The sequence below is a fragment of the Marmota monax genome, unplaced genomic scaffold (assembly GCF_021218885.2).
Source record: "Marmota monax isolate L192 unplaced genomic scaffold, Marmota_monax_Labrador192_F-V1.1 WCK01_AAM20220418_F8-fsc00014, whole genome shotgun sequence".
Taxonomy (NCBI): domain Eukaryota; kingdom Metazoa; phylum Chordata; class Mammalia; order Rodentia; family Sciuridae; genus Marmota; species Marmota monax.
The window spans coordinates 31920104-31940281 of NW_026695222.1; the positions used below are offsets into that span (position 1 = coordinate 31920104).

General features: G+C 44.7%; 1 protein-coding gene across 3 annotated transcripts in view; it reads right to left on the reverse strand.

Annotated features, from left to right (window-relative positions):
* The window catches only part of Slc9a8 (solute carrier family 9 member A8), a 75148-nt gene extending 59521 nt beyond the window's left edge, over positions 1–15627 (reverse strand). For 2 of the 3 annotated variants that reach the window (XM_046433192.2, XM_046433191.2), the window contains exons 1-3: positions 15499–15627; positions 13599–13777; positions 6987–7067 (exon numbers count right to left, since the gene is read on the reverse strand). In XM_046433192.2, coding sequence (XP_046289148.1) covers positions 6987–7067; positions 13599–13777; positions 15499–15524 — 286 coding nt within the window. In that variant the 5' untranslated portion in view covers positions 15525–15627. Of the gene's footprint in view, positions 1–6986; positions 7068–13598; positions 13778–14449; positions 15215–15498 lie in introns of those variants that run through there. The other variant, XM_046433193.2, reaches the window with a different exon arrangement.
* Positions 15628–20178: the final 4551 nt, after the last annotated feature.

Consider the following 20178-nt stretch of genomic DNA (forward strand, 5'->3'; position numbering starts at 1 on the left):
GGGGATGTGGCTCTATAGTTGAGTGCCCCTGAGTTCAATTCCCAGTACAAAAAAAAATTTATTTTTTTATTTTATTTTTTTTTTTTTTAATATTTATTTATTTTTTTAGTTTTCAGTGGACACAACATCTTTGTTTGTATGTGGTGCTGAGGATCGAACCCGGGCCGGACGCATGCCAGGCGAGCGTGCTACCGCTTGAGCCACATCCCCAGCCCCAAAAAAAAATTTATATACATACACACACACACACACACACACACGTATATAAAATTACTGTATCTGCTTTCCAGAATTACCTTTAGTAAACAATTCAAACTGAGCAATTTATTTTTTCCTCGCATTTTCTACTCAAAACCTCACTGGCAAAAAGAACATTATTCTTAAAGCTGGTCTGGGACTATAGCTCGGTGGTATAATGCTTGCCTGGTATTCAGGAAGCCCAGGGTTGAATCCCCAATACCACAAAAACAAATATATATTAAGCTGGGCGTGATGGTGCATGCCTATAATCCCAGTTACTTAGGAGGCTGAGGCAGAAGCATCACTCAGCAATTTAACAAGACCCTCTCTCATTAAAATAAAAAGACCAACGGATGGCCTGCCACGGTGGTGCATGTCTGAAATACTAGCAACTCAGGAGTCTGAGGTAGGATCACAAGTTCAAAGCCAGCCTCAGCAACTTGGCAAAACCCTGTCTCAAAACATAAAAAGGGCTGGAGACGTGACTCAATGGTTAACCTCACTGAAGTTCAATTCCTGGTACCAGATAAAAAAACCCACTTAGGGCTATAGCTCAATAGCAGAGTGCCTTCCTAGACGCATGAGGCCCAGTGTTAAAAATCCATGTATCACACAATTTACATATGTGTGTGTATATATAAAACACACCACAGGGCTGGGGTTGTGGCTCAGTGGTAGCGCCTTGCCTAGCATGTGTGAGGCACTGGGTTCGATTCTCAGCACCACATATAAATAAAGTCCATTGACAACTAAAAAAATATTTAAAAAATAAATAAAACACACCCCAAACATGGTTAAGAAGGAATGATGGGCGAGGCTGGGGAGATAGCTTGGTTGGAAGAGTGCTTGCCTTTCGCCTTGCATGCACAAGGCCCTGGGTTTGAGCCCCAGCACCACACACACAAAAAAGGAATGGTGGGGAGCTGGGGCTGGGGCTCAGCGGTGGAGCGCTCACCCTCAGTGCGAGGCACTTTGTTTGGTCCTTAGCACCACGTAAAAATAAGCATAAAGATATTATGTCCAACTACAACTAAATACTTTTTAAAAAAGGAATGAGAGAGGCACTTTTGTGTCCTATTTACTCAACAATCAAATCAAATGCAATTCATAAAACTGGTTCATCAAAATGTTTTTTTGAACTATCACTAGTGTTCAGGCTAAACCTTGGCATTTGAAAAAGTCAAATCTCCAGCACTCTAACCCCATTCTGGTCTTTTTTCACTCTAAAATAAAGAAAAATTGTGTTATACACAACGGAGCATAATACAATTATTTCACTTCTAAGCCTTGGCCCAAAATACATAGACAGTACATCGGCACTAAAAGGCCAACAAAAATAAGCACATGAACTCAACTAATATGTGGAAATATAAAAAAAGAAAAAAATACAAAATGACTCTCAACTCAGAAAATTATCTAACACATGTATAAGTCCACACATGGCTTGGAAAAGAAGAAACCATGATAAAAATACTCAGAGCTTTCAAACAGGATTGTTTTTTAAAGTACAGTTGTTTATGAAAAGGAAAAAATTTAAAAGCCAAGACTACAGAACTTCATAAAGGACAGAAAGTATCCTAAAAACTTTGAATAAAGGTCAAGGAAATCTCTTTAGAACTTTATACTGATACTCTTTTTATAAAGAATAAAAAAAATGCCTAAACTCATTTGAAAATATAAAAAAGTATCCAGGCATAGTGGCCCACACCTGTAATTCCACATACTCAGGAGGCTGAGGCAGCAGGATCTGAAGTTCAAGGTCAGCCTGGGAAACTTAGCAAGATTGTCTCAAAATGAAAAAAGTTTTTAAAAAAGGACTGGGGAGGGCTAAGGTCATAGCTCAGTGGCAGAGCGCCTGCCTAGCATGTGTGAGGCACTGCGTTCAATCCTTAGCACCACATATAAATAAATAAAATAAAGGCATTCTGTCCATCTACAACCAAAAAAAAAAGGACTGGGGATATAGCTGAGTTATAGAGAGCCCCGTGTTCAATCCCCAGTGCTTCAAACAACAGCAACAACACAACAGGTGAAAAAGCTTCAGAGTGTATCTGGTCCTTCTCTATGCCATTTCTTAGGAACTCAGAATCCTTAGCCATGACACAAAAGGCTCTAAGTGACTGCAGATTATTTGTAACTGCTGGTTGGAAGAAGCAGGCTAGGAAAACTTATCCCTGGAAGAATGAAGGCGGCTTTCCAGCACCTCCGGATGCTTTTCTGGTACAAAGGGCCTTCCTGAAAGCGGTCTCAATGGTTCATTATGATTTGCTCCATGAAGAAACATTTTCCTTTAACATCCTTGGCTTTATGAAATAAGAACTATTTTCATAGCTTCGTCAGCATTTCCAAATTCTAACAAAATGTCCTCTAAAGTAATAAAGTTATTTTTCTTTTTTTTTTTTTTCCCTCGTGCATGGTGGGCAAGTGCCCTACCATCGAGCAACATCCCCAGCCCACTGTCGTTTCAAATACTACTCTTTTCTGGACCCTGGCACTCTTTTCCTGGACACTCTCTTAGCTTTCCAATCACGTGAGTTGGCAAAGAAGTACTGAAAGCAACCCTTACTTTCCATCACCAATCTCAAGTTCCCACACCAGCTCGACAGGCTGCAATTATTTCTGCAGCATCAATGTAGAGACGAACGGTGCAGATGGTTTATCTTCAGGTGACCCCAGCACCACTGCACCCCAATTCTGAGGTGGCCGCGTGGCATTCATCCATCTGCTGCCAGAGGGAAGAGGAGGCCGTCTTTTCTACTTCAATCGCTGCTGTAAGGCTTACCACACAGCCTGCCTGAGGGCAGCCAAACAAAACAGAAGGCAGGAGGAATGGAGGACCAGTCCAGAGAGCTGGATCCAGGTCAGGGAAGGGAAAGCCAGTGCCACCTGTAGCTTTCCAGTTACATAAGCCAACAGGTGCACCGCTCCACGCCCACCAATCTGTCTTCTCTAAATCAAACTAAGTTTGTTCATCAAATGGAAAGAGTTCTATATTAAGATGCTTTTAGCCAGGTGCAGTGGCTCATGACTGTAATCCCAGCGACTTAGGAAGTTGAAGCAGGAGGATTGCAAATTTGAGGCCAGCCTGGTCCTCAGGGACCAGGTCTCTCCTTAGGGAGACCAGGTCTCAAAAAATAAAAAGGGCTCGGTATGTAGCTCAGTGGTAGAGCACCTCTGGTTCAATGCCCAGTATCAAAAAACAAATAAATAAAATAAAGATGCTTTCAGCTCCAAGTAAAAATAAATAAATAAAGGTATTTATTCTCTCATGTAACAGACATCACTGAGATAAGCAGCTTCAGGGCTATTGGATAAAAATGTGATCAAGCTTCTCTGGGTATGGTGGGACACACCTAAAATCCAAGAGACTCCAGAGACTCAGGTAGGAGGACCGCAGGTGCCAGTCCAGCCTCAGCAACTTAATAAGGTCCTGTCTCAAAATAAAATAATTAAAAGGGCTGGGTGGGCTGAGGTTGTGGCTCAGGGGTAGAGCACTTGCCTAATACATGTGAGGCCCTGGGTTCAATTCTCAGCACCATATAAAAATAAATAAAGATATTGAGTCCAACTAAAAAACTAAGAAATATTTTTTAAAAGGGGGGGGGGGGGGGGAGGGAATGTAGCTCAGTAGTAGGGCTACACTGAACCCTGGGTTTAATCTCCAGTACAAAAAAAAAAAAAAAAAAATCTGGGCTTCCCATCTCTCTCCCCTTCTGGCTTGTCTTTGAGGCACAGTTATCAAAGTGGTTTCAAATGGCTACCAGTGCTCCAGGCACACATCCTCAATCCACAGTATCAGAGGGAAGAGTGGGAAATTTCCCTTGTTTCTATTGGGGAAGGGCACTTTCGAAGACCAACCACCCCAGCGTACTTCCTGTTACTGTCACTGGCCAGAAGGGAGCTTCACACTACCCCACTGCCTCCACCATAGGCAAGGAAGGGTGGAGTCACCATGATGGCAAAGACAAAGCGTGACTTGGACAGCCCCCTCCTCCTGGAGCATACACTGTGGAGGACACCTGATCAATGTAGGGTTCTATTTCCAAGGAAGAAGAGGGAAACGACTCCTAGGTAGGCAAGCGACAATGTCTGCTCTAGGTCCTAACATAAGCACTGGTGTTTGGTGACACAGTGAAGAACACAACTTTCCAAACCAAGTTATGAGAATTATCATTTTAATTTTCATGTACATCCAACCTAAATAAACAACAACCATAATTTTTATTCTTAAGAAACTATGAATTGGGGCTGGGGATGTGGCTCAAGCGGTAGCGCGCTCGCCTGGCATGCGTGCGGCCCGGGTTCGATCCTCAGCACCACATACAGACAAAGATGTTGTGTCCGCCAAATACTAAAAAATAAATATTAAAAAAATTCTCTCTCTCTCCCTCTTTCTCACTCTCTCTCACTCTTTCTTTAAAAAAAAAAAAAAAGAAACTATGAATTAACCACAAAGCCATAAAGTCCTTGATGTGGTTTTTTAAGCCTTTGCTGAATGCGGCAGAATAATGGGTATTACCTATGGAGGTTATTTTCAATGTGCCTAATAGCAGGAAAGGAATGTTAATGAGTTAGCCTCCCATGCTCAAAGTTCTAAGACTACCTGTTAGCCAAGGCTGTTAGAACCTGCCAGGATATACAGCCAAAGAACCTGCAGGCTGAGCTCAGGTTATAGCTCAGTGGCAGAGCTTTTGCCTAGTGTGGGCAAGGCCCTGGGTTCCACCCTCAGCACCAAGGGGTAGGGACCAGAAGGCTGGCGGTGTAGCTCACTGGTAGAGAACTTGCAGAGCAAGCACAAGGCCCAGAGTTTGACCCCAGCACCACAAAACAAAATAAAATCCCCTGTTAAATAAAGAGCAGGAACCCTGAGTAAAACTAGTTTCCAACTCTGTATAATCCCAGCAGGAGAAGCATGAGTTCAAAACCAGCCTCAGCAACTTAGCAAAGCCCTAAGCAACTTAGTGAGACCCCGTCTCAAAGAATAAAAAAGGGATGGGGATGTGGCTCAGAGGTTAAGCACTCCTGGGTTCAATCCCTGGTACCAAAAAAACAAAAACAAAAACATTACTATCCAGTTCTGCCTGCTCCTTAAGATATGGTGGTACTGGAAGTTACAAGGCTTTAATGAAATGGCACCTGAAAGCTCAGGGGCTACAGCACGGCACTCAGCAGTACTGTGAGGTCCGGGAAACAGAGGAGGGCTGGCACCAGCCGATCAGGACACAGGTAGTGATGGAGCCGGTGAACAATCTGTTCATTTCCGAAGCTAACACAGACCATAACTATGTTGCAAAAGAATTACTAGTCCCAGGGCTAAGGCTGTGGCTCAGCGGTAGAGCGCTCGCCTAGCATGTGTGAGGCCCTGGGTTCGATCCTCAGCACCACATAAAAATAAAATAAAGATATTGTGTCCAACTACAACTACATAAACAAGGTATTAAAAAAAAAAGAAAAGAAAAAGAATTACTAGTCCAGTAATTGAGATCCAAAGGCAAAGAAAATTAACTTATAAAGCATCAGTGGTGATAAGGAAAAATTAACAGTAGGTAAGTGGAAACTAGTAAAAACAGCTAAAAGAAACAGATAAAAGTCTCAGGTGATCTTAGGAAACTACTTAACTGTGCCTTGAGCAACTACAAACATTTTAGACTAGAATTTAATATCACTTGAAGTCCCTGCTTCTTTCTTCGCAAACCACTTCAATGAACCTGCACGTGTGTTCATACCTATTATTACATAGATTCATTCTCCCAAATTAAAAGCTAATTATCTTAACAATTATTTGCCACAGGAAACAGAGAAAGTTAAGTGGGGTAGACTGGAAACCAAGGCATGATAGTGCACCACCCACACTCCCAACAATCTGGAAGGCTAAGACAGGAGGTTAGCAAGTTGGCCAGCCTGGGTGATTTTTTTTTTTTTTTTTTTTTTGATACCAAGGATTGAACTCAGGGGTGCTCGACCACTGAGCCACATCCTCAGCCCTATTTTATATTTTACTTAGAGACAGGGTCTCACTGAGTTGCTAAGTGCCTCACTAAGGTGTTGAGGCTGGCTTTGAATCACAATCCTCCTGCCTCAGCCTCCCAGGCTGCTGGGATTACAGGCCTGCACCATTGTGCCTGGCAGCCTGGGCAATTTAATGAGACTCTCAGCAACTGACCAAAATCCTGTCTCAAAATAAAAAGGACTGGAGAACCAGGCACAGTGGCACACACTTATAATCCCAGCAACTAGGGAGGCTGAGGCCAGGAGGATCATAAGTTTGCAGCCAGCCTGGGCACCTAAGCCAGACCCTGCTTCAAAAACAGAGCTGGGGATGTCGCTCAATGGTAGAGCACTTGCCTGGCATATGTAAGGCCCTCAATTAAATTCAGTTTCAAGGGGCAAAAAAATAGTGATCCTGTAAATTAACTATCAACCACCTGCCTTAACTAAGGAGGACATCAGCCTAGTTGAGCAGCAGAGGCTAATGTGCACTAAGGGCAGTGAGAAGCAGGAGACCACAGAAAGGCCTTTGCTATGTAGATGGACTGCTGCATGACCTGCAGAGGGTAACCACCACTGTCTGAGCCCAGGTTCTCATCTTTAATGTGCGCTCATAACACCCTACGCAGGCTACAGTGAGGAAGAAATGGAATCAAATACCCAATGCAACTCTTGAAGTTTCCAGCACTAAGGAGGCACTTAAAAAAATGGTGGTTACTGTTATCACTTTTATTATGAGATCAGCAATAAGCACTTACCTAGAGAAACAACAGCAACGCTCTCTGGTAAGAAATGCAATCTGTATCGGATCAGTAAATGCACCAATATGATGCAGATAGCTGTGGGAAAAAATAAGACAGTGTTTAAAAAAAAAAAAGCCCAAATTTGAATAAACATCAAGTTCAAAGCAATGTTTATGGGGGGGGGGAGCTATCAGCATAATAGACACTTGGTAATGACACAGTAAGCTTCGATTGTATTTTCATTGTCTTTTTTAAAATTTTTTCTTTTGTTATTCTAATTAGTTATACATGACAGTCAATGCATTTTGACACATCATACATAAATGGGGTATAACCTCTCATTCTTCTATATATTATCTTAGCTTTTAACCTGGAAGTAAACTTAAACTTATAGTTTTTATAATATTTCTCTATACTTCTTTGTATGCCTGAACTACTTTGTTTTCTGGTAGCTGATGTTTCAATAAACTGCAAAAACTTATACAAGCGTTTAAATTACATAGATTTTCCTGATTATGAGAAATGGTCCTATTTTTTTAAAACTAATTTTCAACTGGAAAACTCTAAACAGTGAAGAGGAAATCAATGAAACCATTTTTACGCAAATATAACTGCAACAGGTTATGTAGACATGAAATATTTTGTCACCACCTGACCAGCTCTCTATTATGAAGAAAGTGAGGATGTTTAAAGGTCAATACTTTGTTTAGTGAAGAAAACTTATCAAAGAGATTCAAAAATGGGATATTCCTGCTCCCCAGCTGGCTACAGCTGGGCCGAGCAGTTCCCCAAGAGTCCAGAACTGCACTGAGCACTCCCCAAAGTTGGCTCACTGGATCCCAGCTCCGCCCTGGGCTAGCTGTCGTCACCATTACATCCTTTGGACAGAGAAAAGCGAGGCTTGAGGACGCCACACACAGGTGGTGCTGCGGCCCTGTGCTCTGTGCCACAGTGCTCTCTGCCACCTCCCACCTGGCTGGCAGCCTCCATTCCTCAACCTCCAAAACAGGACTCAAGCCTCACTTGTCTCACAGGGGTTCTGCCAGGAAACAAGCAAAGAGGATGTAAAACTATTTTAAAAAAGAAAGTACTGCAGCAGGGCATGGTGGTGCACGCCTGTAATACTAGGGGCCGGGGAGCAGAGTCAGGAGGATCACGAGTTCCAAGCCAGCCTCAGCAAGGGCAAGGCGCTAAGCAACTCAGTGAGACCCTGCCTCTAAATAAAATACAAAATAGGGCTGGGGATGAGGCTCAGTGGGTGAGTGCTGGACTTCAAGCCCCAGTACCAAAAAAAGAAAAAAAAAGTAAGCATCGCATAATACTTCATGGCCCAGACCTTAGTACACAGTCTCTGTCTTTCATTAGGCTCCTTGGCGGCACACCATCTGCTAATCACAGTATTATCTTACTAGAACTGATTTTTTTAAAGGAAATGCTTAAACAATCTGCATAACTGTTAACACCCTCAGAGCCTACACTAACAAATGAGATTTCTTCAATCCCAATAAAAAGCACCAGGTGGCCAAAGAAAGCAAACAGTTATACAGAGTTATCCCTCGTTCATTCTGTGCTTCACACTATTAATCTGTGATGTTATTTTAATATAAATATTTAACCTAGTTAGAAAATCTACATTAAATAATAAAAGCATGAAAAAAGTCCCCAGATGCAAGTACAGCGTGTGCTGATGAGCATGCGCTGACCGGAGGAAAGAGCACGTGAGCATGAGGAGACAGAAAACGGCATCAGTTTCTGCTCTTTCTTTGCACCAAGCTGGATTTCTAAAAATTAACTTGAAAAGTTTACTCATATAAAAAGCAAATGATTATATGCAGTTTTAAGGGGAAATTGTCTAAGCCACTAACAAAAAAACTCTGAAAAGACAACCCACAGAATGGGGGGAAATATTTACACTACTATATATGAAGATGGACTAGTATAGAGAATATACAGAGAACTCCTACAGCCAACAACAAAGAGCCAACACAGTATAAAAATGGGTGAAGAACCTTAACAGACATTTTTCCAAGTAAATGGCAAGTAAGCACAGGAAAAGGGCTCACCATCAACAGTCCTAGAGAAACAAAACAAACCACAATGGGACGAAACTTCACATCCTCTCGGATCCATCCATCTTATTATCTATTGACCTATTCATGCTGGGCTTGAACCCAGGGGCACTCTATCACTGATCCTCAGCCCATTTTATTTTTTGAGACAAGGTCTCCCTGAGTTTTATAGGCTGGCCTTGAACTTGTCATCCTCCTGCCACAGCCTCCTAAGTGGCTGGGATTACAGGGGAGTGCTACATGCCCAGCTGGGATGGCTATAATAAAAACAACAGCCAGGCGTGGTCATGCATGTTTGTAATCCCAGCAGCTCAAGAAGCTGAGGCAGGAGGATTGCAGATTTGAAGCCAGCCTCAGCAATTTATTGAGACTGTAGCAAGCTAGTGAGATGCTGTCTCAAAATAAAAAATAAATAAAAAGTGCTGGGGATGTAGCTCAGTGGTTAAGCATTCTTGGGTCCAATCCCTGGAACAACAACAACAAAAAAAAAAAAGCAGAATATAACAAGCATTGATAAAAACATGGAGAAACCAAAACTCTTATAAAATGGTGCAGACTGTGAAAAAGAGTTTGGCAGTTCCTGAGAGTTAAACAAAGTAACCATTCAATCAAACAAGTTCACTCATAGGTAAATATCCAAGAGAAAGAAAAACACTGCCAAGTGCATTAGCACATGTCCATAATCCTAGCCATTCAGGAGGCTGAGGCAAGAGTATTGCCAATTCAAGACCAGCCTGAGCAACTTAGCCAGACCCTGTCACAAAACAAAAAACATATACTCCATATATGTATAATATGTCCAAATATACTCTGTCATGTATATCTAAAAAGAACAAATAAAAAAATTTAAAAATAAGGGTGGGAGATATAGTTCAGTGATAGAGCACCCCAGGTTCAATCCCCAGTACCTGCTCCACACACACACACACACAAAAAAAAAAAAAAAAAAAAAAACAACTGTACACAAATGTTCACAGAAGCACTATTCAGAATAGTCAAAAGGTGGAAACAATCTAAGTGTCCATCACCTGATGAATGAATAAACAAATGAATAAACATAGCCATACAATGGACTATTATTCAGCATAAACAGGAGTGCATTCTAAAACATGCTCTGACATGGATGAATCCTTAGGACATTATGCTAAGTGAATAAGCCAATCACAAAAGGTCTCACATTGTATGATTCCATATATATGAAAATATTCTTTTTGGGGGGTACCAGGGATTGAACTCAGGTACATTCAGTCACTGAGCCACATCCCCAGCCCTATTTTGTATTTTATTTAGACAGGGTCTCACTGAGTTGCTTAGCACCTTGCTGTTGCTGAAGCTGGCTCTGAACTCACAATTCTCCTGTCTCAGCCTCCCAAGCCGCTGGGATTATAGGCGTGCGTCACCACACCCAGGCTATATGAAATATTCTTAATAGGTAAATTCCTAGAATCAGAGAGCCACATGGTGATTGCTACAGCAACAAAGACTAAGGAGTAACTGCTTTTAATGCTTTTTTTATAAAAATTTTTTAATAGTTGTAGGTGGACAGCATGTCTTTATTTTATTTATTTTCATGTGGTGCTGAAGATCAAACCCAGTGCCTCACACGTGCTAGGTAAGCACTCTGCCACTGAGCTACAGCCCAGCCCTAATGCTTTGTTTTAATGCTTTCCTTCTGAAGTGATAAAAATGTTCCGAGCCAGGCACAGTGGCACATGGGATAGCTATAATTAAAACAACAGCCCAGAGACACTCAGCCAGAAAGTCACAAGTTCAAACCAAGCCTGGGCAACTCAGCGAAGTCCTGGCTCAATATATTAAAAAAAGCCTGGGATGTAGCTTAGTGGTTGAGTGCCTCAGGGTTCAATCCCCAGAAGCATAGAAAAAGAAAATATTCTGGATCTAGATGGCTGCACAACACTGTGAATGGAATAAATGTAGCTGAATTACACACTTTAAAATGGTTTAAATGATATTTTGTTTATTTTACCACAATTAAAAATGAAGTGGATATAAAATCTACTAACATGAAAAAAGAAAGCACAGACATTCTGTGAGAAAAAGCAAATTACAGAATTCCGTTTATGTTAAAATAAACTCCAAACTATATGTGCTTGCACACCCGTATGTGCTTATAAACGGACATACGTGCATATACATACATGCAAACATGCCTTCAAGTACAGTAAGGGGGAAAAAACAGCAAGAAGGGATGAAAACTTGTGTGGTACAGAAGGAATGCATCCCATAAACTAATGTGCTTCTCTTTTTTTGTGCCTGACCTGGCAATTATGGAAAATACATGAAAACAAACATGTCAATTTTAATAACTCCATTAAGTTTAATGGCCCATAAGATGCACTAAATGATGTTAATTGTTAACTCTAGTTTAAGTCAATAATAATGACTCATCATTGATTCTAGTGAAGTCAAAGATCAGCCAGGTTAAATGCAAGTCAACTGAATTCAAGTTTCTAAAAGTCAAAAGTAACTATAGTTTTGTCATTCCTTCATAACAAAGAGGAAACATCATAATCCTATGATATGCTTATAGGACACAAAGTTACAATTTCATTTGATTTAACTAAAATAGTAAACAAAAATGGTAAATGGCTGGGGCACCCTGTTCCACTTGTGCAATCTAAACTACTTGGGAGGCTGAGGCCAGGTAGTGAGACCCTATCTCAAAATATATAACTATAAAAAGGGCTGGAGATATGGCTCAGTGACAGAGCTCTCTTGGGTATGATCCCCAACTCTGCAAAAATAAAACAAAAACAAAAGCAAGCATTATTCCATTCTGTCAACGCCTGCTGATAAGTAAGTAGAGACACTAACTCATCCAAGAATCTGATTAGGTGAAACAAAACTCACGGAACAGCAGTGTGACTCTAGAGTCTAGGTTTATGATCAGTTTGAAGAGAAAACAATCAAGAAAAATACCCAGCACTATTAAGTACAGTTCGGCCTTCCCAGCTCCCAAGATGAGCTAACACTGGGCAGGATTTTGCTGAGATTAGAAGGCACATTATCGAAACCTGTTTTGTGATCTCCAGCACAAGTTAATCTTAAGTGCCCCACATCCTGAAAGTTTTAATTTGACATTTCATCCTCCCTTAAAAAAAGTGATCACAGAAGTTTCCCAGGCTGCCTTTTCTATTCTCTAACAGAGCAGGCTGCCAGCAGTGTCAACAGACTAACCACGCTCCATCCTGAAAGATGATGTCAGGTCCTGAAGAGTTCTTAATAAAGAAAAGAACTGCTTTTCTTCTTTGTATTCAATTACTTTAACCAAAGGAAAAGAAAATAAAACCAAAGAGTCCTTGATTATTGGAAGTAATCCACTAGAGATCATTCAATTACATTTACTGGGTAAAAAAATGGTCCAGGTGTACTACGTCCCACACATTGTACACTTCGCATTGTGTACTTTCTCATTATTCAATTTAAAAGTTTTTTAAATTCTATGACGGAAAAGGATGAATCGTAGGATTTCCAATAAACTACTATACTGTTAAAACTCTTTGACCATTTACCACAGTCTGAATATAAATGTGAACAAAATTACACTTTTTCTCCAAAACCAGTCCTATTAAACATCAAAACAATACTCATAAAAACCCAGTTCCTTTCACTCCTCTGAAAAGGTCTAATCTAATTAAATGACATCAGTATCATTAAGGAAAAGCAGCAAATGTAAACATGCAAACTTTTGAAATGAGTCTGGACTTGGGTCCTGTCACCCTCCGGGTTCTTTGTCCCTACTCAGCTAATCTAAAGTGACTGTACAATTTCTCCAAAACAGTTGTCCTCTGTCCATCTCCTGTCTCTGGGAGACACTGAAGTTTTGACCTCTTTATCTAGACCTCCTGACTGGCATCTGGCAACCCGGATATCAGCCACTAGTCTCCACCAGCCAGGTGTGCGACTGCTCGACCTCTCTAGACCCACTGGAGGAAGGTGAACAGGTAAGATTTTAACTTGGACAAAATTAGCCCATTTAAACAAAAATATAAGAAAGGAAAGAGCACAGAGAGTGTGCAGAGATGGCAAAGGTCACAACCACAGTCAATGGGAATGACAGTTGAATGGTGTCTGACACAAGGGTTTGGTCTTTCACTCAAATATACCCAGAAACCTAATAAATACAAGAGACAAAATGCTGCTCTGGTTGAAGTAAGTTAGGGACAGGAAGTCAGATGTGTTCTCACTTGGCTCCCCCTACCTCCTGCCCACCACCTTCACACATGTGTGCATGTACACACACACACACACACACACACACACAGATTCCTATGAGCAGAATACGAAATCCACTAATGGTTGTTCAAGATCCTTTTTGGGTCAAAAATTCTTTAATTCCTTCTTTCAAAGGTCAGGATACGACACTAAGAGCTCTTCAGAACTGCTTAGCCCCATGATTCCATAGACCCTTACGGTGTTATGACCACTGGCCCTCAGTGTTGAAAGTGGAACCACATGGCAGGAAGGCCTGACAGAGACAGCGATGACAGGGTCAACCACAAACACTCCTGAGGGCAATGGTGGGCTCCATATTCACCTAAGACAAGGAGGCTGAAGAAAATGGTCATGCCACTTGACTGCTCCTCCTGCTGGGCCTGCTCGCCCGTCTGCACAGGGAGGATGGGCTTGGCAGGGGTCGGGAGCACCAGTTTGGTCGTGACACCCAAGGTGGTATGGAGGGTGACATTGAAACCCTCATGAGTTGTATTGGAGAACCTGTTGGAGAATATAAAAAGCAGAATTAGATGACAGAAAGGGGTCTCAAGTATCAATACACACACCTCAAAATGGAAGAGAACCTGGCAAAGAATTTCATGGGATTCACAAGTCTCCCAAAGAGAAGGCAGGCCTCAGAAAAATGGAGATGAAGGAAACCCCTGCCTGCAGGAGGGTAATAAAGACCTCAGGTACCTTTGATTATAGCCTCCCAGAGGCCAGGAACAAGGGCAAATCTGGGCTGGTATAGAAACAAAATATGTCCTGCTTTTTCACACTTGATGGGGGCAACTAGTCTCAACACATCCCAAGGTCCATTACTTCATGCTTTTATTTATCCATTTTGTGTTCTTTGTATTATTTCTGCTTGCGGAAGAAACCACCTGAATTTGCCCAATTGTCACTCTGGTCAGAATGACCTACCCTACCTTACAAAATCCTACTCAGATTTCAGAAGGCTCAGGTTACCTGCTTTATAATACTCCACCCCACCCAGTGTACCCACCCCATGGCTTCTGTGCCAAGGCTCTCTTTTCATATTGTGTTGGGACTGTGAACTAGGGCAATACTGATATGATAACAATGGTTAATTGTGCTTGTAACAGTTGGTATTTACTGCATCCTGCTTCATTCCAGGAACAAGGTAACACACTACCTCTCCAGGTTCCATACCTTGACCAACATCCTTATTAGTCAATGGCAGAATCAAGCTTCAACCCAAGCCTGACAGCACGGGGCTAGTCCAGTCTCTTTGCTTTGTGCTGTTGAGGACCAGTTCAGTGTCTGGAGCAGATGCCCAATAAGTCAATCGACTGAATGACTTGGCCCCCACGTGGCCAAGGGCTATTGAAAGGTTATCAGGTGAAGAAGTCCAGTATCAATGGGTACCTTGCTAACCTTCACATACTCATTCCACGAACACTGACAGGGTGTCTAGAACGTGCAACAGATGGTGGCCTGCAACGATGGCGATGGACCTTGGCCACAAAGGCCTGGAGGACACAGACGCCCTCCCTACCTCATCACATGGAGCTCATTCTCCTGTTTTCTACACTCTACCCCTGCTGCCTTTCTTTCCTTCACTCCAAAGCACAAAACCCTCTCTTGAGAAAGGGCTTTTGAACTTGCCACCTCTCCTATTCCTCCTGTTTGTTAAAGTTTCTGCTCAAGCGACACTTCTTCCTGGGAACTCCGCACCCGCACGCTACTCCACTCCTTGCATTTATCGGGCCGGGGCCCACCGCGTGGGTCCCTGTCAGACTTCAGGCAGCTCCTGGTCCGCCTCCCTCACTACCATGTGCCTCGGGCCTGCAACTGCGCCAACCGTCCTCGGATGAATGAAACTCGGTGAAGGGGACGGACGCGAACCGATCGTTAGAGGAGGCTGCGGCTGGCGAGGCAGCGAGCGGGCGCGGGGGGCCCGGAGCCTTCCTGCGGCGAGGCGAGGAGCGCGCAGCGGCCTCCGCAGGGCGGAAACCCAGACGGTGGAGGTGGGCCGCGGCCTCCGCAGGGCTGTTCTCGGGGCGCCCCAGCCCGGGGTCCGACCTCCGGGGGCTGCAGAGCCCAACCGGGCCCACGTCCCCATCCCGCCCTCCGCGTGGGCGCGGGCAGGGGCAGCCCTGACAACTGGCACAGGAACCCCGCCTTCCGGGCCAGAGGCTCGCCGTCACCCGCCGGGGCCCAGCCCTGCCGCCTCCGCCGCCCCGGAAAAGCCCACTCACTCCTCTTCCGCCATCTTCTCCCCCATCCTGCGGAGCCTCCAAGACCACCGAGTTTGGAGCCGCGGGGCTAGCGGGGCCCACGGTCGCTTCCGGCTTCCGCTGGAGGCGCGGGCGGGCCAGCGCGCGGGGGGCGGGGCCTCGACCTCGCGAGGGTGACCCTCTGTCCTGACATCTCAGTGGCCTGAGGGTGGGAGGAGGCGCGTGGGAGGGCCCTCCCGGGACTGTCCGGGCTTACGTCCGGTTTGGGCCACGTGGCAGCACTGCCCCGGAGAGTCGGCCTTTTCCCGATTACCGGGCGGGGACGATTTGGGGGAAACTTCTGTGAGGTCACTGTGACTCACCCTGAGGGCAAGCACTCTCTACCCAGCGCCCTGACATTCATTTGGCTAAAATCCGGGACAGAAATCCCCTCCCAGCCTCATGCTTGCTAGGAAGCGCTCTACCACTGAGCTACATGCCCCCAGCCCCTGATTCAACAAATTAGTAGTAGGCGCCTACTGTGTGCCCAGCAGTGCAGTGGCGGGTAGGGGGACCCCATCAGAAAGGCTATTGTAAGGCTTTGGGGTTTGACTGACCGCCTCTGCTGCCCTGGTCCGAGCCATAGAATCTCATCTGGTTAATCACACACTCCCTGAATGTCTGTGCCGGTTCCTGAAGGTCTTCCATAGAGGTCAGAGTGATCCTTAAACTACAGTCACGCTTCTGCTCAGAACCTGTAATGACTTACAATCTTAAAGCCCTGGACCATCTCCAGGAATCAGCTCTGCCCCGTTTGCCCCAGTAAGCTGGGTCTCGGCCCACTCCCTCCCCACTTTGTGCTGTTATCAGGGCAGCTTCCTCCCTATGCTTGGAGCCCTGAGAGCACCACTTGCCCTGGTACTTGCCCAGCCCTTGGTCTAGAATGCTCTGCTCCTAGGCAACTGCTTGGGCTCCACCTTTACCACCTTCAGCCTTTTGCATTAAGTCTTCCCTGACCATTTAAAATCCTGACTATTTAAAATCCAAGGACCCCCACCGTCCCTGAACTATTTTTCCATAGATCTCCTAAAATACCATGTATTCTGCTGGGCATGGTGGTGCTCGCCTATGATGCCAGTGAGTTGGGAGGCTGGGGCAGGAGGATTTCAAGTTAAAGCCAGAAAAATAAAAAGGGCTGGGGATGTGACTGTGGTAAATTACTCCTGGCTTCATATGTTCATATATATAGTGATTTGCTTAGATATTTATTGTCCATCTTGCACAATGAGAGTGGAACTGAGATAGGGAAACACCCTCAAGCAATTGAAATGCAGAATCAATCCATTGAGATGCAGAAAACACAAATGGGCAAATCTTGGCCCATACTCTAGGCCTGTGTCCCTGTAAAATAAGGGAAATAAATACACAAGCACTGGAAAAATGGCACAGAATTGTGCAGCTAAAGTCTAGTCCCTGAAATAGCCCTTCTATAAATATTGGACCCCCCAGTCCAAGTCAGAGCTGCGTCTCCCTCTGCAGACAGCCCAAGTCTCTCTTGAATGTCTACCTTCCTCAATAAACCTATCTAAACCTTTGTCTGGCTCTTGCTGAAATTCTTTTCCTTTCTGTCACATGTGGCAAGAACCCTGTTGTTGGTCCTCAGTTGAGTTCCCTCTCTTTTCTGGGAACTCCTGGGGCCCTTCTCTGGAGACATCTCTTCTCCTGTGACAGAATCTTCATGAATACAGAGATTCTTGTCTGTTTTGTTCTCCATTTTATCTCCAGTGCCTAAAACGGTACCAGGCTCATGGTAGACACTCAATAATAATCATCATCGGATAAATAAGTTCATTCTAAGTGCTTCAGGGAGTCACAGAAAGGGTTCCTTCCAACAAATGACACAGCCTTGGCTGCTTGTGGAGTGTTGACTGGGTGTGGTGAATCTAGGGGAGAAGCCCCAAGACCAGCCAGGAGGCCTTGGCAGTCATCTGGGTGAGAGCTGATGGCATTTGGATGAAGGTAGTACCTGAAGTGGCAGGTGCGGTTGGACTGGGTGCACATTGAAGGCAGGGTTTGCTGATGGACTGGGGCAGTTGAAAGAGGATGAAGTCAGAGTTTTGGCCCTGAGGAGCTAAACTGAGAAATCCTGAGGAGCTAAACTGAGAAATCCGGCTGAAACCCAGAGTTCTCCACCCTCCGAGACCTTTTAGGACTCTTGTCAAAACTGAGAGAATGAGGTTAGATTCTGCTGGTTTTTTGAGCCCTTCCTGTGGGTGTGCTGTGAGGCTATTGTTTCCTTAATTCCTTCCATAGCTTTCTAGATGAAACTGTCATTATTCAGGAACTGAATCACCACAGAGAAGTCAAGCCACTTGCCTGCAGTCACACAAAAGCAAACCATGAAGCTGGAACTGTCTCTGTCTCTCTTTCGTGTGTGTGTGTGTGTGTGTGTGTGTGTTGTGCTGGAGAAGGTCTTGTGCATGCTAGAAAAGCTCTCTATACCGCTGAGCTAAACCCCCAGCCCTTTTAAAATTTTATTTGGAGGATGGATATAAAAGTGCACACCTGTAATCCCAGCAATTGGGGAAACTGAGGCAGGAGGATCCCAAATCGCAGGCCAATCTGGGCAAGTTAGGCAGCCCCTGTTTCAAAATAAAAAATAAAAAAAGGCTGAGGGTGCAACTAGGGTCTGTTCCTGGTTCAGTCCCCGGCACTACTGTAACAGGGGACCCTTTTATGCTTTGAATATAGCCCTTGCTGCTCTGCCACTGTGACTGATTTTTTTAAAGGACGCGTTTCTCTTTCTCTGTTCTCCTCCCTAACCTCTCCCCGTCCCTAATCTCAGGGGAAACAGGATTACCTTTCTTCCCCATCCGAGTTATCTGTCCTTGAGCACACACCCACCATGGGAATGAAGTAATTCAGATTTGGGGGATGGCACCAGAAGATCTCAGAAATGACTCTCTCCCAAATTAACAAGTGAACCTTTGAATCACCTCTTTAGAAGCCTCCTGTTCCCCTTGATGAGTAGAATCACAGCCTTTGGGACAGGAGCCCCCTGAGTTTTTCCTTTGCAAGCAAAATAATAAACCTTCTTTTTCCTTTTTCTCAAAACTGTGTCCTTGTTACTGGATTGGCATCAGGGACAAGGACTGAGCTTTGGGTAACACTAAAAAAAAAAAAGGCGGGGGCAGGGAGCTAGGAATGTAGCTCAGTAGTAGAGCACTTCTGGATTCCATCCTCAATACTGCAAAAAAAAAAAAAAAAAAAAAATTGACACAGCGACTTCCTGGGCCCTAAATCACTCAGGCCAGCCCTGAATTCTCCTCAGCCTCTCACGCGGTTGGGACTACTAGTGTAGGCCACCATGAGCAGCTCAGGTCATTTTTTTTTTTTAAACCAATAGCCCTGTTTCTCTGTACTGCCTAAGTTTCTCTGGCTCTAAGATAAAAGTAGACCCAGAGACTTATGGGAGGCGAAGTGGGTGGCAGAGGGTGAATGCTTGGTGCTCTCAGGCCAGACCTGTGGAAGGAAATGGAGATTTACAAAACCCTCAGGGGAAAAGGGAGCTCAGGTCTCTGACCTGGTGCAATCCTAGCTGACCAACTCCTCCCACAACCTGGCCCCGCTAAGCCCTGTGAAACTCAGACCCTGTTGTAGCCCGTGGCCTTGCTGCCTCTTGAAAGTGTGCCCCTCTGCTGCTCAATAAAGCATCGCGGATTCCTTGAGGTCTGGCTCAGTTTCTTTTTCTTTTTATATTCTCTTTCATTTGCTTTCACTTGTTACCCAAGAGCTCAAGGCTGTTCCTCTTTCTCTAGCCCCAGAAAACCCCACCTGGCTGCAATTCACCAAGGGCTGCTCCTCTCTACCCACTCACTGCCCTCACCACTCAAGGCCAGATCAGCACTTGGCAACAGTCCTTGGACTGCAGCCCCGGCCTCCTCGGGCCTGCTGCCAGCCCTGAGGCTGCAGGTCACCTGCTCTCAGGCCTGTGGTCAAGTCCCAGGTGCTTCTCACCTATTCCTGGGAATTAATCTAAACTCTCAAGGTCATGGCCCCAGGAAGACAAATAAAGGCACTGGACATGCAGTTCCTGGGCTCAGGGCTGTGCCAGGCCCAGAAGTGCCAGCCTGCAAGTTGCAGTTCTGCCCAAGCCTGGGAGGCCTCAGGGAGTCACCACAATTTTTGTCAGCACCCCTCTTAGAAGACTGTTGCCGGTGAGAGAGAAAGCGCCTGCCTGGGTTCTCTCTGCCTGGTCTGCTCTACCCACTACCTCCAACCTTCCGCCTTGTTATTCCACCTCTTGTCATCTCCGATGTCACCTCCTGGGTGAGGGGCCCCTCTCTGACCTGCAAACTTTTCCTCTAAAGACAGTAAATCCAGGCTTTGCAGTGAGAGAACAGTCCTGGAAGACATAAGAAGGTGGGGCCAGGTTCCAATAAAACTTCATGAATGTTGACATTTGAATGTCATGGTATTCCCACATGTCATTATTTTCACTCTTCTCTTTTGGATTGTTTTTGACCATTTAAAAAATGTAAAGCCAAGCCGGGCACAGTGGCACACGCCTGTGATTCCAGCGGCTTGGGAGGCTGAGGCAGAAGGATCAAGAGTTCCAGGCCAGCCTCAGCAAAAGCAAGGCCCTAAGCAGCTCAGTGAGACCCTGTTTCTAAATAAAATACAAAAAAAAAAGGGCTGGGATGGGGCTCAGTGGGCAAGTGT